The sequence below is a fragment of the Chiloscyllium plagiosum genome, unplaced genomic scaffold (genome assembly GCF_037043375.1).
Source record: "Chiloscyllium plagiosum isolate Xiang-an unplaced genomic scaffold, Cpla_swu_hap1 HiC_scaffold_7, whole genome shotgun sequence".
Lineage (NCBI taxonomy): Eukaryota > Metazoa > Chordata > Chondrichthyes > Orectolobiformes > Hemiscylliidae > Chiloscyllium > Chiloscyllium plagiosum.
Genome location: NW_028270145.1, coordinates 64,082,796 through 64,108,086, shown reverse-complemented (window position 1 = coordinate 64,108,086; position 25,291 = coordinate 64,082,796). Strand labels below are relative to the sequence as shown.

Below are 25,291 nucleotides of genomic sequence, written 5' to 3'. Positions count from 1 at the left end.
TGACAGACCTGAGGGGCCAAATGGATTAATTCTGCTCCTATATCTTATGATTTTTCAAAGCATAAGTAACCGTCCTCATCAGAACACTATTGCATTATATCACAGACCAATGAAATTGAACCATCAGCATTATCACAAAAATGTACCAATTGAAGTTTTTAGTAGGCTGTTTTAACTCATTCTGCTCAGCATTCTGAAATAACCTAGGATATGATGACATAAAAGTATTAAACAAGACATGAAAATATCTTAATAGTCAGTTCATGGCACTTGAACCATGTTGTGATGTGGTTTATTAAGGTAGTGCTTTGATTTATCCCTTAGAGGGAATACTGGAATTTATCCTGAAGGCATTTTACTCATTAAATGCAACAATTTATAGAGAAATTAGAATTATTGCATGCCTGCAGTTAATTACAGAATGTGATTCTGGTATCCTTTAGAATTCAAAACACGATCCAAATAGTGTGATAGCATTGAGAAAGTTATTAGGTTCTGCAAATAACATTAATGTTTTGTAAAAGATCAGCTGCTGGATATGGGGATTGTGAATATTAAATAACATGACAATTCAACAGAAATCAGTTATACTTTCCTCCAGTGAGGAAAATTGGTTTTGAAGTTACAATTACATAATTGCCTGGATTAATTTTGGCTTAATGCCAAATGTTTTGCTCTAACTATTGTTGTGATTAAGGTGAGAGTTACTTTTGGGTTGAATGTGTAATGGTGGCAGGGCAATAAAACAGGCATCAGTGAATCAGATACCATTTATTCACTTTGTTTAATTTCTGTGTCCATTCACATTAGGGGAAAAGAAATAGAATTTAAGTTCCTGCTTGTAGCTTTCATCTTTTCATGGGTCACAGTTATTACAGAAAGCCTAGCCACTTTTGTCAAAATAAATGGAACTGCAGAAGTGCTTGAAAGATTCTTACTATTTGTGTTTTCTACACCTCAGCTGTAATTGGTGTTTGTATCTTACTATGGAAGATTCAGCACATGAAGCATAATTTACCATGACATGAATACATTTCAAAGTAGTTGAAAATTTGTAAATCCCAAATATCAGATATACTGGGCCAAATCAATAAACAATGATAAAATAACATAGCTGTTGTTTAAATTTTAACGAAACAATGGCTGAATACAAAACAAAGAAATATCAAAAAATTAATCTGATTCTTTAAAAAGAATTAATATCTAGTACATTTGAAAATTATGATGGCAGCTACAAAAGTTCTTGTGAATTTATCATAAGACACTATTTTGAAGTCAATTTTGAGCATCTTGGACATTTCAAAGTTGGCTGATAAATGGAAATTAGTGTTTGCGCCAAACAAGGCAATGACCATCTCAAACATGAGGATCTAATCAATGTCCCTTGACATTCAACAGGATTACCATGGCTGAACACAACACCATCAACATTGAGAGTTACTAATGACGAGAAACTTAAACAGCATTAGCTATATATAAACTAGTTACAAGAGCAGGTGAGAGGTTGGGAATTCTGTAATGAGTAATTCACCTCCCAATTCCCCAAAATCTAGTCACCACCTACAATATAGTCTACAAAGACCTAAGTTCAGTGTAACAGAATATTTTCTATTTGCCTGGATGGGTGCAGCTCCAAAAACACGCAAAGCTCAATCATCCAAAGCAAAGCAGCCCACCTGCCCCCATTGAACTCTCTTCACAAAGGAGAAGAATGATACAAAAAAGACAAAGCTGAGAGGGTAGGAGAGCATATAAGGAAAATGGAGAACAGACATCAGGTTGCTCGTTTCTGAAGTTATGGAATTCAATGTTGAATCACAGAGGCTGTAAACTGCCTAAACAGAAAATGAGTGTCATTCCTCGAGCTTGCTTTGTGCTTCACTGGAACAGGACAGAAAGGCAAGCACGAAAACAAGATAGTTTATTAAAAATGGTAAGCAACTGGAAGGTTGGGGTCATTCCTATGGATGTAGTAGAAATGTTCTGTGAAGCGGTCACTGAGTCTGCACTGGTTGTATTCATGTAAACCTTGTCTGGACAGATTGAAGCAGATCTGAAGGCTAGTGCCACTAGCCCTCACCAGTACCACCTTAAGTACATTCTGTGCTCTTGCTGAAGTAGGAATGGTGACATGACCTATTTTTTTCAAATTCCCATGTTCTAACAATCCTATTCAAATATCAGGTTGATGTGTCACCTTGCAAAAGTTTTACTAGTTTAAATATATCGAAAATGCTTTTGTTTGCTTTACAGACATACAAAGACTGTCAATATTATCTCCATATTTTAAAATCAGCTCGAGATAACATTGCATGAAAATCACTGGGAACTGATTAAGAAATTGCTGAAAGACAAATCTGTGTCACTGTAATTCAAAACTGCCAATGCAAGGATGCATTGACTTGCTAAAATCTTTGAAAAAACTGACAAGTATATTAATTGTCACTGATCATCTCTGTAGCAGCATCATGGTGATCTTGACATGAAGCAGCATGCAAGGATTCCTTTGGCATTGAAGGTTGTTAATGTGGGCACTTTGAAGTTATAAGCTACAAATAAAAGTACTACAGTAGATTTCCAAAAAGTGATGGAAAAGCTGGACTAATTCATGATACAGAATTCAAGGCCCTTCTATCACAATGCTGGAAATACATGGTGGTGGCAAGCAAAATCCACCCGACAGTGGTTCATTTGCCCAGGAAAAATGAATCATGTAGCCAATCAGAAACAGATCACCTCCACGTGTGGATTTGAGTAATTTTAAAAGCTGCTGCTCTCGCAATCAAAGGCTGTTTTTTCTCTGCAGCAAATGTAGAGGAGAAATACTCTGTGGTTAGAGCAGCAACAAGAAGGTAAGTAGCAACATTGAATAAGGCTGGTGAGGCTATGCACAGCTGCCAGTCAAAACCCTGCTGGGGGCTGGGATTTAGCCATGGGGATGTAGTTGTGGTTTGTCATGCAGCGCCAGCAGGAGGGAAGCAGCCAGATAGATTGTTGTTGGTGGTGATGGGGTGGGGAGAGAGAATTGAACAAGAGTGTGCAGACCGAGATGAGGGGTCGATAGCAACAAAAGGAGGAGAGGACTGGATGGGTGGGTGAAGGAGAAGCAAGAGACTGCAAAGGGTACATTGGAAGACACATAACTGCAAAGGTGAAACAGAAGGGAAGTTGCCAAGGAGGACCTGTTAAAAGAGCTTAGCTAAGGTATACTTTGCTAGCTGGAAACACTGAAGTCACAGAATGAATTGCTTGCAAATTAATCTGTTTTTTTAATGGAACGGAAAATGTGTTCGTAATAGAAAGAAAAATATTTGCTAACTTATGCCTTGAACCAACTGTGGTGTCTAGGAAAGTTGTGCTTTCCTAATGTGGAGTGTGTGTTGCTGGAAAAGCACAGCAGGTCAGGCAGCATCTGAGGAGCAGGAGAATCAACGTTTCAGGCAGAAGCCCTTCATCATGAATGAGGCTTGTGGAGCGGGGCTGAGAGTTAAGTGGGAGGGGGTGGGGTTGGTGGAGGTAGCTGGGAAAGCAATAGATGGATGATGGTGAAGGAGAAGGTGATAGGTCAGAGAGGGAAGTGATGGACAAGTCAGGAGGGCGGTGTGAGTTGGAGGCTTGGGACTGGAATAATGTGGGGGGGTGGGGGGAAAGAGAGAGAGGAAATGAGGAAGCTGTTGAAATCCACATTTATCTCATGTGGTTGCAGGGTCCCAAGGCGGAATAAGAGGCGTTCCTCCTCCAGCCATCATTTGGTAATGTTTTGGAGGGGGAGGCGGCCCAGGATCTGCATGTTCTTGACTGCGTGGGGGAGGGCAGGGAGTTGAAGTGTTCAGCCACAAGGTGGTGGGGTTGGTGGGTGCAGGTGTCCCAGAGATGTTCTCTGAAATGATCCGCAAGGCGGCGTCATGTCTCCCCAATACAGAGGAGACCACACTGGGTGCAACTGATGCAGTAGATGCATTGGTAGAGGTACAGGTGAATTTCTGACGATGTGGAAGGATCTCTTGGGGCTTTGAATGGAGGGGAGGGGAGTGGTGTGGGTGCAGGTTTTGTAATGGCAGGGAAAGGTGCCAGGAGTGGGGTGGGGGGTGGTGTGGACCTGGTGAGGGAGTTGTGGAGGGAATGATTTTTTTGGAACGCTGATAGGAGTGCAGATCGAAGTAGATCTCTGGTGGTGGGGTCCTTTTGGGTTGGCGAAATGGCGGAGGATGATGCGATGTATGCGGAGGTTGGTGGGTCGGAAGGTGAGGACCGGGGGGTTCTGACCTTGTTGCGTTGGGAGGGGTGGTGTTCAAGGGCGGTGGTGTGTGAAGTGGAGGAGGTGCATCGGAGGGCATCGTCAACCACGTGGGAAGAGAAGGTGCGATCGTGGAAGGAGAAGGCCACCTGGGACTTTCTAGGTGGAATTGGTCATCCTGGGAATAGATGCAATGGAGGTGGAGGAATTGGGAATAAGGAATAATTATTGAGGAACATAAGATATTTTTTTAAAATCAGCTTCTGAACTCAAATACTCCATACAACACAAATACATGACTGTGCCTTGCCTAATGAAGGAGTTCGTGAGAATGAAAAATAGCCCTCAAAAAAAATTCAAAAGGTAGCTCGAAGAGAAATATTTAAGAATGGCCCTCGACGTAAAAATAATTTGGATTTTGCTCTGTTGATGGGTTTGTTTGATGACATTTTTAAAAAAAAGATTTGGAAAATTAATGAATTAGAATCAGAGTCATAGTTGCAATTTATTAATTACCAATGATGGGTGAAAAGTACAAGAACAATGAGTGCTAACTCTTAAACAGCAGTGATAGGAGAGAAAGAACTCAACATCTTCACTACATGTATCAACATATACCATGGAAAACACTTTATAGTCATAAAAATAAAAGGCTGGATGGATTTTAAGATGAGCTTTTCCAATCTGGAAGTACCAAATTAGTAAATATGCCCATGTAGATACCAGATACACCAATTCTACCTTGAATTTTTCCAATAAGCAGAAACTTGAGCACAAAACTTCAGTGAATGAAATGATCACATTTATTTATAAATGCATATTGCAAATGGCAGTGAAAGTAGCCACAGAATGGGAATGGAAAAATAAGTATTCAGTTCACTGAGAAATGCATGTTCTTTGAAATTCCAAAACTCCTTTAAAACAAAATGTGACTTATTTTCATTTAGAATAATTCATCTTTTGTATATCACTTAGATTTTTAAATTTAATTTCGATATAGGATACTGCTTTCTGAAATAACAGCAACCCTTGTTCATATGGCATTTCCATATTTACACCAAAGAAAGCAAATTTACAAGGGGAAATGGAATACATAATTTGAAGGCTCATTATTTCAGTTAAACAAGAAGGGTATATATTCAAAATGTCTGTACAAACCAACAGAGTGAGACTATTCACAAAAGTTTCATATTTTATTTGGCCCATACTTCCTCCAATTATTTTCTTCCACCACAAACCTTTCATCACATGGCCTACACCTCCACCAAATTACAAGAGTTACACATAAGAAATCTAACATCTATACAGAGTTATAGACTCTCCCATCAATCTTCCTTTGCACTTACTTCCATGATTTCAATGTTAAAAATCACATCCTGAATTCCTTCCTGAAAGTTACATTCACATTGTCTCCACTAGAAATCTCTTACATCGATGATCACTTATAATCAGAAACAATCAGAGCAATAATATATTGTTCTTTTATTTTTCCTTCCAAGTGTTAAACCCAGGAATCTGGGGATCCTGGGTATTGGTCTGCTCTGTAAGGCGGCCGTGTAGCAGAGTATAAGTCCACGTAGTTAGTTGATGTTTTCAGTCCATGTTGTGATGTATAATCAGTGGCAGTTTGATAATGAATTTGGTCATCAAAATAGGGATCATCATAACAGTGTGGAGACTGCATATACAATCTATATGCGTCATAATTTCTCCTGATTGATTCTTCTTGGCCATAGTACATCTGTGGATGCTGTAACAAGGTTAAGTTAATAAGGAAAAATTAACAGATGCACAAACATCAGTGGTATAATGCTATTACATACTTAATATCAGCAAAAGAAGAAAAATATTTAAACAAATGAATTAAAAGCAGAGCAGATGTGTCCCCATTCAAGATATATGAAGTTTATTCAGTATGTTTCATTAACATGCAAATGTGTGTTAGTTGGTTGTATTTAGTACCTTGCTTGATGTGAACAGCAAATGGAACATGCTATTTGATACAATCGACAAGTATGGACTAAAGGGTCTGTTTTCGTGCTGTATATCTCTATGACTCTATTTGGGATCTAAGTAGCAGGCCAGGCTTGGAAAACCCAGTATCCAATTTAGATAGGATTCTGCATAAATAATCTTGAATGTGCAAAGAATTATGCTAATAACTTGTTTAGTCAGCCATGCAGTATGGTGCACTTGTCCATTCTGTGAGCTACATATATTAATATACAGGTTCCATTTCTTTGCAGACAGGAAAAATATGTACATATATTGCTCCTGCTTCAACTCAATAAACCAGGGGACAGCCACACACTTGATTCTTTCTCTGGCAATGCCAGAGTCAACATGCCTTGTTTAAAATTTAAGCAAGACCTGCAGTCAACTGTCAGTCATCACTAACAGGTGCATTTTCCATGGCAACACCTTTACTAAGAAGGTCCACTTGCCAACCAATCAGCATTATCTTCTTATCCAGTATAATGTTTTTTTTCCCTTTTTCTTGGGTAATTATTGCAAGTTGCCTTGATGAGTACAAGATGAAAAGCTTTGAAAAGAATCTAGTCATTTTTCAACAGTATTCAAGTTCTGTATTATCAAATGATTAAAAATAAGTGGCAAAACTGGAATTCATAATTCTTCTCAACCATCAAACCTGTGAGGAAAACAAGTTAAACCTAATGCGCTTAGCTAGAAAATGAAGATTGCATTCAATGACTTGTCACAAATTCCTGGATAACACAGAAAGCTCAGATACAATACTGAGTACTCATCTAATGCTTTCCAGTAAATTTACTTGTGATCCTAACCTGCAAATTTGTTTGCACAATATTAACGTTTAATGAAATTTTTAACATTAATTTATCTGTTGGTCAAAATATTTACTGCAAAATAGATAGGTCCTGCATAAACTCAATTCATAATAGACTCAACTGCTAGAGAGAAATGCACGTGTGTCTTTTTTATTGTTGAATCTAAATTACAGGTAGTACTTTTGATTTTCTGTCTCGTACTTTGTATTATACTGCTTCAAAATGGTGGAATGCTCAGGTATAAAAATGTTCTACTTATTTTCCTTCGAGGACTGCAACACTTACATGAAGTCGTCTTGATTCCTCTCTTGCTGGTGAAGAATAGGAACCTATGTAAATAGGTGACGGCTTACTGGAACCTACATAACAATACATTTCGATTAATATGGAAGAGGAATGTATTAGTTGTGTTTACAATTAGTAGCCAAAAGTCAGGGTATGTAAGCCAAAAGGTTGTATGTTAGAAAGAAAATTAAACTATGGGAAACTAAGTATTAGAAAATAAAAAAATATGCATTGCCACTCTGAATTTAAATTAAGAATTTATAATTTTAGATTGGCAATGGTAAACCTAGTGATGACTGAGGAGTAATAATATTAACCTTTATTAGGACAGGAAGTCCAGCTGTGTTATGCATTAACATTGAAAAGTGCAAAGAAGAGTGAACAAGACTGAATACAAAATGTTGGCAAAGTTAAATAAGATTAAATACATGTGACAAAATATTATAAAAGATTTCCTGTAATATCCTGTCAACAAAAGTAAGCATTCTAAAATGGTTAAACACTACCACTCAGGTTCAAATTCTTTGTGCCACGAATGCCTCATGAAAATGGAGGTAAATAAAATTTACTTCAAAGTACTTAGTATTTTTAAGATAGTTTAATAAAGAATCTGTTTAGTAAAACAAATAGAAGGTACACATCATACATTCTAATGGAGCATCAGTGTGAAGTTGTTTTACTTGTCACGTTTCACAGTTTGTATATCTTTAAGGGACATGTTCATGACATCATCCCTGGATAATAGATTATGACGTAAGATCACAAACTTCATCTAACCCCAGATCACTTGAAGCTTGATGTGCTACTATAAGCATCTACTCTTATATTCTAACAGTTTAATGTTATTGCAAGCACTCATGTGCTTGTGATTGTAATGTTTGTATGTAATAGCTTGTTGTAAGTATCCATTTGATTCTTCAATACCACAATATCCACGTCTAATGTGAAGCAAAACCCACATGACTTTGCACCAATGCTAAAACACTACACATGAAGTTGACATGGTGACTGTTAGGTGGGTCACAGACTATGTGGACAGCTGCATTTCAAGGTCCAGGACTACATGGTAAGGAATGTGCTAAAGGCTGGAGAAATTGCAGCAAAGATTCCATGCAGGCTCCTAAACTCCAAATTAAGGCCATCCTATAAAGTACATTGATGGGCAGTCCCTCATGTAACAGATATTGTAAATACAATGAGGCACCTTTGAGTGCCACAAACCATGTGAAATACATTAACTGTATTGCATTTTATGACATTTGAAACATCACATAATGCACTTTTTCAAATAATATGAATAACGATTTGTTGAACTCTAATTTCTACTCCAAAAAACTGCCAGACTTTAAAAACAAAACTGTCATTGCTCCATTCCTTACCTATAGTTAAATTTGTCTGTGTCATATTGTCTCCTGGGCTGTTGTAATATTGCATAGGCGTCTTTGCCTTTTCGTAGTTGGAACGTTGATCCTTAATTCCCAAGAGTGCTGGTGAAGAGGTTGTGCTCGCCACTGTGAACAAGATTTATATTTACAGCAAATTAGAAACCAAACTTCAAAAACTCTTGCCCTTTATGTAGCACCTTTCACAACTCAAAAGAGCTCAAACAATTTACATCCAACAATTTATTTATGGAAAATGTGGCATCAAAATAGCTCACACCAAAATTCTACAGACAGAAATGTGGCAATCCAAAAACATCGAGTGGCAGGACACTGCAGAAGCTGTAAACCAAAAAAATAAAATAAAAATTCCAGAAATACTCAACTCTGGTAAATTCTGGGGAGAGGATGTTCGACTAAGTTTTCTTATCTTTTCACTCTTTGTCACAACCAGAAAGTCTTACAGGTGAACAGTGGCAGTGAAAAGAAATGCGGAGAAAAGGTCTCTATTAAAAGTGGAGGGTCTCCATCATCTATATCATTTCCAGTTTCTTGGTCCTAATTGTATCTATTTCATTATGGGTATTCAATCATTTTTTTCCCCATTACCCCGTCCACTAGAAATTGGACATGTGGTACTCTGCTCTATGAATTGTGAATCCACAGTGTGGTGCTGGAAAAGCACAGCAGGTCAGGCAGCATCCAAGAAGCAGGACAGTCGACGTTTTGGGCATAAACGCTTTCTGATGAAGGGCTTATGCCTGAAACGTCGATTCTCCTGCTCCTCCGAAGCTGCCTGACCTACTGTGCTTTTCCAGCACCACACTCTCGACTCTGGTCTCCAGCATCTGCAGTCCTCACTTTCTCCTCGACGAATATAGATCCAATGAATTTCCATCCATCATCACTGTCTTCTTTCTTATGACTGAATGTGTTCTCTCATTTCAACATGGTTTTTAATTCATAAACTTCCTCCAAATAAAAGATGTTGCAATGAGACCTCAAATTGGGCTACAGTAAAGAAGTGCTGCATACCCTATAAAAGCCACATAGCAAGGACCAATGGAAGATAACCTTCCCAGTAGTTGAAATCAGTCAGCATTGTATTCTGTTCTAATCTTGAGCTTAGAATTTCATTATTTTATATCTAGTTTCCATCCATTTTTTACTTTTGCAAGGTCCATCACTGACTCCGTCCCTTCCTCGGCTTCTCTATTTATAGGGACAGCCAACTTCACACTATTTACTGTGTTTCCCTTGCCTTGTTTGTCATCTTTAAATGCATCATCTCACAAGTCTCTGGACATTTTTCCATGCTCCACTTTCTATCTACCTGACCACTCCACAGATAAGTTCCACCCATCTTCCTCTGATTACTTCTTCTAAATTTAAGTGTATATCATTGATATATGCCGCAAAATGCGAAGGACCTAACATTGAACCCTGCACAACCTCTCCCATCACAAAAACACTTGTCAATCCATAACGACCTCAACCTCTCCTCTTAGTTCCTCGTCTCACCTACTCAGACAATGCCACTTTTAAAAACATTTTTTTGCCTCTCAAAGATTTCTCTCAATGGTAGAGCACATTGCCGTGTCTATTCTATTTGCACATTTCTCAATCATTCTCCTAAGTTCTTCTGCCTCATTGATATTACATTTCAAAAGAAAATTGCTCACCACCTTTGTCACAATCCCGCTTACCAAATATACTCTTTCTTCCCTTCCCAGCAATCTGCAGGACTGCGCTCTCCATGATCACTTGGCCCACTTCACAATTAGCCCAATATCAATATCTACTTCTTACAACACCATTTCCTACTTCTGTTATCTCCTAGTATATGCACAGCAGATGAAACACCAGCCCTTTCACTTCATACATGACCATGCTGAGAGTCAAAGACACCCACCGGGCGGGAGTTTTAAATGGTACTTTTTAAAAAAAACTTAACCTACTGTGCTCTTTTACTGGTCTCCTTTACATCAGGCATGTTAATTGCAGATGGCATTGCACATTTTCATTCTGGCTGGCTGAGAGATCCACTCAGAATATCTATTCCATTCTCCTATATTCTACTAAATATAGAAACTCAAGAAAGAGCACCTTATTTTCCAACCAGATAATTTATCACCTTTTGACCTTAATAACCATGCCCAACCATAGTACTCATTTCTCTCAAACAGCATCAACCAGAATGGGGTTCCACACTTGTCCAGCACAATGTTGTGTAGCAGGGATTTCATCTGTCTTTTATTTCTAACACTATCCTGTCCACTAAAATCTTCTTGACATATTGTCCATACTTTCCTTTCCCTCTGCTGACCTACTGTAAAGATTTACACATCATCCATGTCATTGATATTTTTTAATTTCACTGTTTATTATTCTCTTTCATCCTACACAATTATCACATCTGTCACTTAACTATTGCTAGTCCTCAAAACTAAATTATAGAAGTTTCTTTCCTGCTACGTTTTCCATGCATTGGGCTTCTTATATGTGAAGAAAAACATTTAAAACTTCCAGTTCCAAGGAAGACCCACAAGACTTGAAATTTAGCCCCATCTTTAACACTATCCACAGGACCATCCCAATTTAACCTTTGCTTTTGGCCTCTACATTACTCCAACAAAGCTTAATTCAAAACGGCAGGTGCCCTCCCTTCCACATTAAATCTAAGCCTGAGGCAATCTAAAACTCTGCTGCCTGTGCCCAAATTTATGAAGCTCTGTTCATCCGTCACTTCTACACTTGCAGATCTACAGCAGCTCCTAGTTAAGCAACATGTTACTTTTAAAATTCTCATCTTTGTTTTCAAATTGTTCCATGATGTTGCCTTTCCCATATCTGTAATCTCCTCCAGATACATGGTCATGTAGTTCTGGTCTCTTGAGCAATCTTGATTTTAACCGCTATGTTACTGTTGTTATGCAGGTGTAAGAGATACTGTACCTTTAAGAGAGTTAAACCAGCAAAACTACCTGACACAGGACCAAGAGTTCTGAATAAGGTAACAATGTAACATTTGGTTGAACAGCTCGGTTAGCTGGGTTGCCTAGAGACAACAAAACAAATTCAAATTCGGCCAATCAATTTAAATTATACCCCCAAAATACCAAGCTCCAATCAAGTTTAAATTTAGCATATTGACAATCTTAAAAGCCAATGACACAATCAGATGCTTTGGGGTATAAAACTGAAACAAAATTGAACAGGTAGGGGAGAACTGCCAAAAGACCAACAGATGTAGGCTGCTAGTAAGAACTCTCTGAGAGGTACCTATTTGGTGAAGGGGTTTGCACAGGAAAAAAGATTAACACCAACCTGAAGAGCAAATCAACAGAGGAAGATACCAAGAGAAGATTCTACAGTTGACTGGTTTTGAAATTTGAATTTTTCTGTAAATCTTAAATCGGGGTTTTATTGGACTAGTATTATAGAAGGGAAAATAAACGATAGGTCAGAGGAAGGAGTTGTAAATAGTTGTTAATTATTCTTGGTTAGGCTTTTAGAAATAAAGTTGTTAATTTTTACTTTAAATACTTCTTGGCCTCTCGAATTTTAACAGATTACTGCACGGGGTAAATCTCTTCTGCATTGCTGGTTTAAATTAGCTTGGGGGGGGGGGGGGGAAGGGAGATGTTTAATCCCATGTGATAACATTATTGACAGGTGTGCCTTCTGCTGCCAAGACCTTAAGTGTTGGGATTGCCTCCTTAAAAAAACTCACTTCTCTCTCCTCTGTCTCTTCAAATAATGTGTGGACCGCATATCTTTAAGTGTCATGGCTTACTGTCACATTTTCTTCAAAAACACTCCTCTGAAGCAGGTTAGGAATTCATATTATTCATTCATGACTTGGATAATTCATAAGAAAGTCATATATCCAAGTATGCTGTGACACAAGTTAGGCAGCATTGTAGGGAGTGTAAATGAAAACAAAATTACAAAGGGATATTAATAGATTAAATATTGATTAAATAAAGATATATGATTCTTCGAGGGACTACACTGTAGGTTTTACAACAAAACTTGGTCTTCAGGAGTTTTGAGGAGATACTACACAAGTTAGACCTATTTTCTCTGGAATTTAGAAGGTTAAAGGATAATCTGATCAAAGTCTTCAAGATCTTAATAGGAAAAGACCAGGTAAATAAAGATAATCTATGTCCAGTGGTTAGGGATTCTAGGACTAGAGGATAAAATCTGAGAATTAGAGCCATACTGTTCATGAGAGATGAGTCGAGAGTGTGGTGCCGGAAAAGCACAGCAGGTCAGGCAGAATTCAAAGAGCAGGAGAATCGATGTTTTGGGCAAAAGCCTTTCATCAGGAACGGAAGGGCTTCCTGAAGGGCTTTTGGTCAAAACGTCGGTTCTCCTGGTTCTCGGATGCTGCCTGACCTGCTGTGCTTTTCCAACACCACACACTCGACTCTGATCTCTAGCATCTGCAATCCTCACTTTCTCCCTGTTCAAGATAGAGTTGTTAAGAAGCACTTCTACAGACAATGGATAGTAGAAGTTTGGGACTCTCTTCCACTAACAGCAGTAGATGCTTCATCAGTTGTTAACTTTAAATCTGAGGTAGATGAATTTTTGTTAAGCAAAGGTAGTAAGGGATATAGCCAAAATCAGATACATGGAGTTAGGCCACAGATCAGCCATGATCTCATTGAATGGCAGAACTGGCTTGAAGGGCTGAATGGCCTCCTGTTCCTATGTTCTGAAATGTACTGTATTAAAAGTGCTATATAAATGCAATTAGACTTGCTTATTGTTTTTAATATTTAGTTTATAACATTTATGTCATTAATATTACAGGCATTTTAGGTATTAATAACAATTGAAGTGGCATTTACTAATACAAAGGTTTAAATTGCCTCAATTTGACTTATTCTGAAACTTGATTCTGTTTTGACATTGATATTGGTGAAAGCTTGCTTGGCATTTTCCTGAGAACCTCATTAGCACATACTTGTACTTAAAATTGTGCAAATTAAAATTGTGGGAATCAGCACAAAGAATTGGGGCTGAGAAAAATGTAGTTCTGCATGAAATAACATTTCCAAAGAAAAACGCAAGAGTGGAATTTTCTTTTTTTCAGTATCATGGATCCTGATGTCACTGTAAAGAAAGCATTAAAATATAAAAGATACAGTGCAAGCCTCAGAGTGGAAGAAAAATACAAGAGCGGCTTTGGTCTTTGTGCCTAAAGGTTTGGGCTTAAAATTGACTGAACATTTCAATTTAACATTAATAATGTGAGAATTTAACAAGTTGAAAGTTTAGTTAATTTACTGAACAAAATTAAATGAAAAAAATTGAACATTAGCACAGATAATCTAGTATACTATCAAGCAAGAAATGCATTTTTTGCTATGGTTTAGACCCTGAAGGTGCAGATTTTATATTCTAGCACATTTATAATCTGAACAATTCACATGAAATTTATGGACCCAGTTTAAGGCAAGCATTTATCAGAAAAAGTTTGAAGCTGAATCACTAAACAGCTGTATAATTCTGCACTACACGTGCACTGCTAAAATAAAGTTGTTGAACAACATCTACAATAATAGCAAGATCAAACAAGTACTATACCAATAGTAATGGAGCTTAATCCAAAAGGTCAATCAAAATAGTTAACACAATGAAGATGGTGTTTATAGAATGCACGACTGGATTTCTTACCAGCAAGTCAGAGAAAATAACACAGAATATACATTATAGAAACAGGCCACTTAGCCCAAACAGTCCGTACTAGTCTTTATTCTCCACTCGAGCATCCTCTCATTTTTTTGCATCTCCCTGGAATAGTGCGTGCAGAATTGGACTCCTTTTCTGAGGAAGAACATATTTTTTTTGAGGGAGTGCAGCGAAGGTTTACCTGGCTGATTCTGGGGATGGCAGGACTGATGTATGAGGAAAGGCTGACTCGGTTAGGAGTGTTTTCACTGGAGTTCAAATGAGTGGGTGGAGAAGCTCAGAGATTCAAAGTTCTAACAGACACCACAGGAATTGGTACTCTGATCCCAACTAGTCACAACATATCTTAATCATTAAGTTGAGGAAGTTAAATGTAATATATCAAAATTTGCAGATGATGCAAACAAGGGTGAGCTGTGAGGAGGATGCACAGATGTTGCGATGTGATTTGGACAGGCTGAGTGGGCAAATGCACGGCAGATATAATATGGATAAATGTAAAGTTATCCACTTTGATAGCAAAAATAATAAGGCCGGTTATTATTTGAATCATTGTAAATTGAGAGAGGGGAATGTTCAACGAGACCCGGGTGTCCTCGTGCACCAGTAAGCACGCAGGTGCAGCAGGCAGTAAAGGTGGTAATTGACCTTTGTTGTGGGAAGATTCGAGAAGAGGAACATGGAAGAGTTGCTGCAATTATATAGGGCATTGATGATGCCACACTTGGAACATGATGTGTTAGTTTTGGTTTCATTATCAGAGGAAGGATGTTCTTCCTTTAGAGGGAGTGGAGCAAAGGATTACTAAATTGATTCCTGGGATAACAGGACCAATATCTGAGGAGAAATTGACTTGGTTAAAATTGTATTCACTGGAGTTTAGAAGAATGAGGGGAATAGCACAGAAGCCTATAAAATTCTAGGACAAGACCAGTTAGATGCAGGATGGGTGTTTTGATGCTGGGGAGTCCAAAACCAGGGATCAGTTTAAAGATAAGGGTACTTTTGGTACTGAGATGAGGAGAAATATCTTCACCCTGACAGTGGTGAGCATGTAGAATTCACTACCACAGAAAGCGGCTGAGGACAGAATGTTGTCATTTCAAGCAGGAAGTAGACGTAGCTCTGCGGCTAAAGGGATATGGGGAAGGGCAGAATTAGGGAACTGACGTCAATGATCAGCCATGATCATATTGAATGGTGAAGCAGGCTTGAGGGGTCAAATGGCCCATCTTACTCCTACGTGTCTACATTAACCTATCAGATCACCCCTCAGCCTGATTTTTAAAACCAAGAAAAGATAGCCAGCCTGCCAATCCTTTCCTAATATGTATACCGAAGTATTTCAGGTTACTATCCTTCTAAAAGGTACTCTCTCTAATGGGCCTGTGGTTTAGTAGTAAATAAGTGAGCCTGTACTCCAGAGGCCTAAGTTATTCCTCTTTGGACAAAGGCTCAAATTTCAGGTGCCTGCAGGTGAAGTTTAAATTCAATTATTAAAATCTGGAATTGAAAGCCAGCCTCAGTAATGCTGACCATGAAAGTATCATTGATTTTTGTAAACAAAAATTCATCTGGTTCACTAGTGTCCTTTTGAGATGTTAAAGAGTTAATTTGTTCTGCTGACCTGTAAGAAATTGGATGTCCTGGGGGGGGGGGGGGGGGGGGGGGGGGGGGGGGGGAAGAGGGTGGTTGTTTCTGACTTGCAGAGAGAATGTAAAAACTTAGATAGCCATTTCCTGCAGTTCAGAATCAACTTACACAGCCATCTCCTGCAGTTAAGTAACAATTTAAATAACCGTCTTCTGCAGTGAGGAAAGAATAAGAACACTGCAGCTAAGAATCTAACCATACTCTGCAGTTAAGAAACAATTTAAATCAGATCCTGTAGTTAAGGAATGATCTAATCACATTGTTTCCGGAAATAATCAAATCACTACATTGTGTCTTTGGTGGCATGTGACTGTGCTGTAAAATCCTGTATAAAGGAGGACTGTTCCCTTGTTCAGAGAGATCTCTTAACATGGCTCTGCAAGCCTTGCGAACTGTGTTAAGGATTCCTCCAAAAGCTTGTACTTGTTTAATAAATTTTGACTGTTCACAGGAGTTGGCAGTTGCATCAAGTGTGCAAAAATCTCAAGAAAAAGAACCTAGCACTTTAAGAAAGGATATCTACTATCCTAACCCAGTCTAGCCTAAATGTGAATCTGACCCACAGCGATGTGATTGATTCTTGATGATCCCTGTAAACCATTCAGTTCAAGGGCAATTGGGCATGGGGGAATGAATGCTAGCTTTCCTAACAATGCCCTCATCATGAAATAATAAATCCATCCTTTTTATTATGCAATGATTTAAATCACATGCATTACTCCAAGGGTGGTCAAACCAAAACCTGATGTACATTCAGCGTAACTTCCAGACTTTTCAAACGATGTATATTCAGCGTAACCTTCAGACTTCCTTCTGCAAATAAAATCTAGCATCTGGTTTGCTTTGTTTTTTAAAAAAAAACTCTTCAGCCTTGCTAACTTGTAGTGCAACTTTTAGTGACTTATGTATTTATACTTAGGGATTCATTTGTTCCTCTATCCCACCTAAACTTGCACTAGACAAGTCACAAGTGACTTCCTTAAATTTTCCAACTAAATATTCTATCTGTTGAACTGCATTTTTCAATTATTGTTCTCCTGAAATTCCTTGCAATTTTCTTCATTACTGATTACTACACATTATTCCATAAACTGGAATCATTTGCAAATTTAGAAATTGTATTTTTGATTCCAAATCAAAGTAAAATCTAAATTGTGACAGTAGCTATGATGCAGCTTCACTAGGCTGGCACCTCAGTTAGAAAATATTTGCATTACTTTCACATCTGCAGAGTAGCAGTTCAGGTTACAGCATTTATTTTATTTAAGTAATCACAAACTACTCACCAGATTGAAGAACAGGTGACATATTCTGATTAGTTGTTGATAAGGATGGGTGGGATGTAGAGAATTTGTGTCTGTCACGTTCCAGAGTAGAAATTGGTGTAATGAAATGGCTTTGATTCCAACCATCCTGCAAATACAAGATGATCAGGTGGGAAAACTATAATGATTAGATTATTGACTTCTAAACAAAACAATGCTTCTTTATGTTATTGCAAGTTACCTTTTTGTAAATGCTGCGGAGGTCACGATATTGCCACAATGTGTTTAAAACTTGAGCTGCTGCTTTTACTACTTTCAGCGAATACCTTCATAAAATACCAAACAAAATGTCAAATATGAAAATTAAAATTGGGCAGATAAGCCTCCAAAACTGGATGGTAACCCCCAATGCTGACAAGCATTTCAGAATAAAACCTCAGTAAAGATATGCAGCACTTGTCTGCTACAAGATTGATTGAAAGGCCATACAGCCCATTCCTGTTAATATGTATAGCTTATTATTTCAGTTTAACTTGCAAGGGTGACCATTACTTCTCGTCATTTGACATTTAATTCTCCATCCCACTCTATCACATTCCTACACTGCACCTCCTGTACTTTTCTCACGAAGTTTTACAGACACTCAAGGAATGGCATCTCATTTGTTACTGGATACATTATAACGGTCCTAACCCAGCATGTTGTTCGACAGCATTAGATCACAATCACTGCAGCCAAGATTTCTGCCAATAGATTGTGGAGAATATATTGCTGTCATTTACAACTCATCTGGACCCAAAATGGAAACATAAAAAGTGTCAAATATTCAGCTTGTCGGGCAGCATGTGTGAACAGAAATAGAGCTAACGTTTCAGGTTGGTAACCCATCCTAATGATAAATCATCAAAGCATTCTTGATAGCTATTGTGTCTGTTCAATCCCTGGGTGTACTGGCAAGGGTCAAAATGATAATAGACAACTTCAGTTTGAGAAGGCAACATTAATTTCTTGCCATTGAAAGCCTCAACTCTCAGGCGTTATTAAATATGACTAATGTCCGAGTGGTTAATTTTTATTGGTAGGGAAATGTTTTATCACCTTGCAAAATTTCTGTTTGAGCATCCTTCCAGGAGGGAGGATAACTGCTAGTTGAGAAACTTTAAATTAGCTACATTAACTGTTGGGTCATTTGTGCTTTGCATGATCTGTACTTTAAACGTTGGTACCATCATCCCAGAGAAGTGAATAGAAATGGTCAAGTACATTTCACCTTCTTGAAGCAAAGTTGTACTAAGAGCTCTTAGGCCAACAGGTTTTTTATAAAATGTAAAGTTAATGCACAACTATAGCCAACAGTCATCAAAAATGAGACAAAAAAATTTACCATAGGCTACAGAACAGTAACTAATTTGTAGCTTAGATTTGCTATACATTAACATAATGTACGAAAGATAAAGAGGATGATACAAAATGCAGTATTTATCACAATGTTTTTCAGTTGAATACTTGCCTTTCTCCCTTCCCCCTTGTAATATTTACAAGTTTCTCGACTCCTCCAGCATCAGCTAAAGCTTTGGCATTTTCCATATTCTTAATAGTAACCTCATGTAAAGCACAACAAACAGCAGCAACAGTATCATCAGAAAGCATTATTAGTGTTGAACCGCCTGGAAGACGATGCACAAGATCCCGCATTGCATACTTGCCTGGACCAAAAAAAGTTAATATTGAATTATTAAACAACACTAATTGTATTTCCACCTGTGTTCTTTATTGCACAGTGGTTCTATTGCAAACATGTCAACATTCAAAAGCAAACAATTAACCTGAAACAGTCTAAAGCACGCTGCTCCTCTCCCACTGCAATATATGTCTCTTGCCTTTTGTTGCACTAACATTACAATAGCAAAGGATATTGTGACTTAGACTGAAAGTATTTGCTAATGTATCAGAATCTATTGTACTGTGGCTTTTCCCTTTATTTCTTGGAGAAATTTTGGGCTGTTACAAATAATTCTGAGAACTCTGTTAAACTGGATTGTTAATTTGTTCATTGCTGTCAGAGATTAAAGATACCTTCCCTGCTCTTTAACCATCCAGCTCATTGTGCAATTCTCTTTGGTTCTCTTTAATTCATAGTAATGTTACTGGATGATCTCAAATGAACACTGACGAGTGAATGCATGATTAGTGAACAAATTTCTTGAGTATAATAGAACCATGAAAAGGCGAGTGTTTTATGATGTCTAACTTCCATCTTAGAAGTATTGCAAGTTCTTAAAGATTGTTGCAGTCACATTGCCTGCCCTGAGAAATTAGGATGTCATGTTGTATGTAGCAAAAATGCTTGAACCCATTTCTAGCTATAACTCTTTAATAACACAGAAGAAATCTGTAAACATTTGTTTGGATAGCTTTCCTTAGTATACCGAAAAATATTCATACACAGAAAGACTTGCACATATGAAGAAAGAATTTTAAGAAAGACAGAAATCCAGAAAACACAAGTAGAATATACTGGTTGTAACACAAGGAACACTGCAAATACAATTGGCTAAATTGACAAAATACATCTTAAAACGGCGAAGTAGTCCAAGAGAGGCAGCCATCTATGGTCCCTTTGGATTATAATGCAAATTATTGGGAAGGAAAAAGTCTGCACAATTCACAGCTTCATCTTTAGAGTAACTTCAACTTGAACTATATATGGCATGCCCAGGATTCCTGGTGCCTCATGAATCAACCATCATGTTTTATTACACAAAAAAACCCCAGAAATTGATGAAGGAACTTAGCAGGTCTGGCAGCATCTGTGGAGAGAAAGCAGAGTCAACATTTTGGGTCTAGTGACCCTTGTTATTACTTTATCATGTTTTATTAATTTGTTTAAAGAACCACCATTTGCAAGTTCATGTTGACTTGCTCAAGTACCCAATTAGCATTAGACAGCTAGGAACTCTACCACAACCAATAAGAAACTAGTAAGCCAGCAAAACCACAAATTATTTAATTACAAATCCAGAACCATAGATAACAACAAAACAAACAAGATTTTTACAACTCCTTTCAGTAGCTATGTCTTTTCAGCTTGCATGACCAAACTGCTGCACTGTGCAGTCCGTTGCTGTGTACCATGCAAGCGTGCACCTTAAGGGCACCACAATTTTTGCAAGGCCTTCTTGTTTCTTATATGATCTAATTCTAATTGCTCCATTGACAGACACAAATTGCTTAGAGATGTTCCATTCATGTTGTCCCCACAGCCAATAGACTATATTATATTAACATTACTTAAATGATAACATCAAATGCATGAATTTACGGTAAAATTGAGCTCTCAAAATTCTATTAAAATCGACTTAGGTTCATTCCAAATGAATATCCCTTCTCTGGGAATAATGCTCCTTTACAAACTTATAGGTCTTCCTCAGGTTTGCTCTTGGGTCAAGTAACATTGGTCACTCCTGTAAGCACACAATGTAACCTACTTCTATGGTGGCTCCAGCATTCATATTATACAGTAAAAGGAAAAAAGACATTGCAATCATTATGAAATATCATGTTTTCTGAAACTCAACTTTTTCGGTCTCAGTGGCTGTACTGAAATATTTCAGAGATTCAAATCTCTTCTTATTGTATGAACTTGTCAAAATGAATATGCACAGCTAGTAATAATCAAATCTCAAACTTCATTGCTTTGTGACTCATGATGGGCATAGTTCCTTCCTTTCTCTTAGGTTCTCTTTTCAAATCTGGCTTGATAAGCTGTCTATATTTTTCTTCTGTTATGAGGTGATGAGCTAGACCTTTTGTGATTCACTGGTTTGTGGCCCACCACATGAGAAGTTCACTTACCCTTCCACGAAACAGATCAATAATATTCTTAATGCCCCTAGTCATCGGGACAATGCCATCTCAAACTTAATTTTTAAAAAATGATCTTGGGCAGAAAGTATGATTTCATGTCATAATAAATTATTATACTTTAATCATGACCCACTCAAACTTTCTGTACATAAACGCAAAAACATATCCCTCCTGGAGCTTTTGTTCTATCTGGAGAAGTTATAATTACCAAGGAATTAATTCTGAATTATTGTGGAACTGCTGTATTCCGTTTACCATTGAAGCTTACCTGTTGATCATTGTCATCATAATTAGACCTAAGTTTGCTCACTATTTTGTTGTCATCTCTGAAAGGTTAGGCAGGATTTTTTTTTTAGCAAATTCAAGAGAAAGTAGGTTCACTTTTGTCTACTTTGAATGCTTCCCAAGTTTCCTCATTCCTTGAATAATATTGGAATTCATACACTGAGTCCCCAGAGGCCGAATCTTGTTATAACATTAGAGCATGGAGAGTAAAGGGGAAAACCATTCCTGAACTGTGTCACCTTTTCCTGATGCCTCCCTCAAGGTCCTACCTATGGTTATGCCACACAGGAGAGGGAAAGGGGTAAGTTAGAGTAAGGTGGGGTCAGTATCATACAACACAAAAACAGGTCCTTCGGCCCAATTCACGTCTGTGGACATGACGCACAGCTTTCATCATCATTATTATCACCATGGGGTTAAAAGCCAAAGTGCAGTGAAGGTTGTAAATCTCCCAATTACAGGTTTGAAATTGAACCCATAAGTGGGCGGAATCCACACATTCCAATAGTAAGAACTGAGAGAGCCTGTGCGTGCAAGGCCACAGCTTATGTCTAGACGAACGAAAAGAGCGACCCTCTGTGTGACTGAATCCAAGTAAGCAGCTGAAATCCCCACCCAGGCTAGAGTTCCTCTGACTTCATCTATAACCTGTCTATACTCTTCGTTACTTCTATGCAGATAAGGTTGAAAGGATTTTTCAATTCAACCAAGAGAATTTTAACCGCTCACCAATGATGGAACAGATCTGAGTGCTAACCTGGAACTGCAGTAGGCCAACTAGTGTGGAGCAGGGAGTAAGAGCTGTTACTATATTTGAGCTGGAGCTGGTAAAAGGATTCAAGTAACGAAGAGGATTTTTTATTTACAATAATGGTTTTTCCAGAGCTGCTACATTGAAGCCCTTTTTGTTTTTGACAGTGTTGACAATGATAGGAGAATGCATGTTTTTATGTCCAAGGCTTACACTTTGGAGCCTGGAGGTTTACCAACCCCTTGGAGATCTTTGTCAGTGGACCAAGGCCTTTTGCTCCATTAGGTCCTTATGGTAGCTGGTGTACAATTGCTACCCCACATTAAAAGGCATCTTCTACCCTTCAAAAAAAAATTAATAACATGGAACATTAGGAACTTATGGACAACCCCTCCAGCAATAGACTGGAATATTGTACTGTGATTGCCTGGGAGCACAGATGTTTTGATATTGATAGCGCCACCCTGAGAGAGCAATGAGGTGGTGATTAAATGATCATCAAGAGGAGTGCTGCCTTCATAGGGTCGTCTTTACCATTAAAACAAATTAATTAGCCATTTCAGAGTCCCGATGTGGGGTAAACAAACATCTCATGACCCTTCAGCTCACTCTTGCCCAGAAATAATGTGATATAGTGCTTAATGTGTATAACACAACAGGACGAGAAATTGCACAATCTCAAACAATCCCTGGCCTGGGTTCCAGCAAGTGACAGGCTAATCCTTCTTAGTAACTTCATCCCCAGTGTTGGATAGGGCATAGACCTGTGGGTAGAAAATCTATGAGTAACAGTACTCTGCTCTTGACAAAGTGTATAGAATCTGATCTTGTACGCAACACTTTGTTCTGTCAAAGAGACAACTACAAGGCCTTGTGGGAACACCCTCACTCCTTGCACTGGCTATGACATTATCCAAGTGAGGGACTGCAAGGATATGTTGTCCATGTCATGACATCTGTAATTCCACTGGGCTAACCAATCCCTAACGGAATGAAAGACTTCTGCAAACAAGGTGAGCAACGTTTAGTACAGTATGATTGCAAGACTGCCTGAAGGGAGGGGAAGAATTCGACATTCTGTTACTTAAACACCAAATGGAGACCAATAAATTCACACTTGACCTCCAGCATTAACGTACACACCACTCCACACCATATCTAACAAAAACACCTCGGGGTTAAGGTTCATAGCTCTTTGAAAGTTGCATCACAGGTAGGTAGGGTGGTTAAGAGCGTATTTAGAATGCTTGCCTACTGACTACTGAAGAGAGGAGTTGGAATGTCATGTTGAGGTTGTACGGGATGTTTGGTGAGGTCATTTTTGGAATACTGCTATAGGCGAGGGTGCAAAAAAGATTTACAAGAATGTTCCTGGGACTGGAGGGTTTGAGTTATAAGGAGAGGTTGTAGGCTGGGACTTTTTTCACTGGAGCATAAGAGGTTGAGGGGTGACCTTATATAGGTTTATAAAATCGTGAGGGGCTTAGATAAGGTGAATAGCAAAGGTCTTTCCTTAGGGTAGGGGGCTTGTATGCACATTAATTTTGAAGGTGAGGGGAGAAAGATTTAAAAGCCTTCTGAGAGGCATCTTTTTCACACAGAGGGTGGTTTGTATGTGGTATGAACTGCCAGAGGAAGTGGTAGATGTGGGTACAATTACAACATTTAAGACATTTGGACAGGTACACGAATAAGAAAGGTTCAGAGGGATATGGGCCAAATGAAGGCAAATGAGACTAGTTTGGGAAACTTAGTTGGCATGGACAGGTTGGACCGAAGGGTCTGCTTCCATGGTGTACGTCTGACTCAATTACAGCAGAATGAACTACAGCCTAATTCATTCTTCGTCACCAACATGAATTATGGCAACAACAGCAACAGAAAGAATCAGCAGGAAAATCAACACAGATGGATACAAAGACTCTGCTAAGAGTCCCCTATTCAATTAGTACCTCAGTACCAACCTGACAACTCACAGTGACCCACAGTACCGATAATTCCTGGATGTTCAGCCTGGTCTGAAGGCCTTCATAATCAGCACTTGCAAAGGGATGATCGGTCACTCAACAAGGAAACACCAAATCCGGTTCAATAAGAATGATGAGTTCCAGGAGCTAATAAGCCATAAGTGCACAATATGCCTGAATCTGAAACAGTGACCCATCCTGAGAACTAGAAATCACTATCAGAAGTGAGAGATCCAGCTAAACAACCCATGATCTATTCAGCAGGAAGTGAGTAGAGAAAGTGCAGGAAATTCAGTAGCTAGCCAATATCAGTGTGTGTGGCTTCTTTAGCGTAGTCAAGACTATCTATAATTCACACACCCAAGAACTTATTCCACTCCCAGCCAAAATGGAGAGGTGCTCATCAAGGACAGAGAGGCAGTCAATACCTACTCTATTGAGCACTTTAAAGAGCTCCTAACACAGACCCCAAGTTCAATGCAAGTGGGCTCAACTCCATCCCACAGCATGCTCCCCACCAACATCTCAAACAACACAAACATGTGCAGTAGAAAAAGCCATGCAACAGCTCAAGAACAACAAGACATCTGGAGCAGATTTTGTTGGAGAAGCATTATTAATGTCATTATATTCTCCAAATTCCCTTAACTGGAAAGAGAAAAATATGCCAGGAGATTTCCCAGATGTTGAAATCATGACCATCTTCAAGAAATGTAACAGCCTTGACTGTGGTCACTAGAGAAAACAAATTCTCTGCCGTCGGTCACAGTGAAAGTTAGTGCAAGAACCTCAATTGCCTTCTCCATGCGGCTGTAAAGTTCATTTCATAGTGTAATGTGATTTCTGCCCTCAAAATGGCACAACAGACAAGGATCTTCACCACATGGCAACTACACAAGAGATGCAGGGACCAGCATCAATCATTATACATGGCCACCTTTGACTTCACCAAGGCCTCTGATACTGAACCACATGGGATTATGGAATACCAGCATATGCAATATGCTGATAATGAAGGCCTTCAGACCAGGCACTCTAAATACTGTGGGTCACTGGGAATTGTTTGGTTGACACTGAGGTGCTAGC

General features: G+C 38.5%; 1 protein-coding gene across 6 annotated transcripts in view; it reads right to left on the bottom strand.

Moving 5' to 3' along the window:
• Positions 1–4,723: 4,723 nt before the first annotated feature.
• pkp4 (plakophilin 4) overlaps positions 4,724–25,291 on the bottom strand; it is a 276,311-nt gene continuing 255,743 nt past the window's right edge. For all 6 annotated transcript variants that reach the window (XM_087989074.1, XM_043693802.2, XM_043693805.2 and 3 more), the window contains 6 exons: positions 18,846–19,041; positions 17,577–17,661; positions 17,357–17,483; positions 8,709–8,840; positions 7,330–7,403; positions 4,724–5,987 (listed from right to left, as the gene is read on the bottom strand). In XM_087989074.1, coding sequence (XP_087845200.1) covers positions 5,739–5,987; positions 7,330–7,403; positions 8,709–8,840; positions 17,357–17,483; positions 17,577–17,661; positions 18,846–19,041 — 863 coding nt within the window. In that variant the 3' untranslated portion in view covers positions 4,724–5,738. The remainder of the gene's footprint in view (positions 5,988–7,329; positions 7,404–8,708; positions 8,841–17,356; positions 17,484–17,576; positions 17,662–18,845; positions 19,042–25,291) is intronic.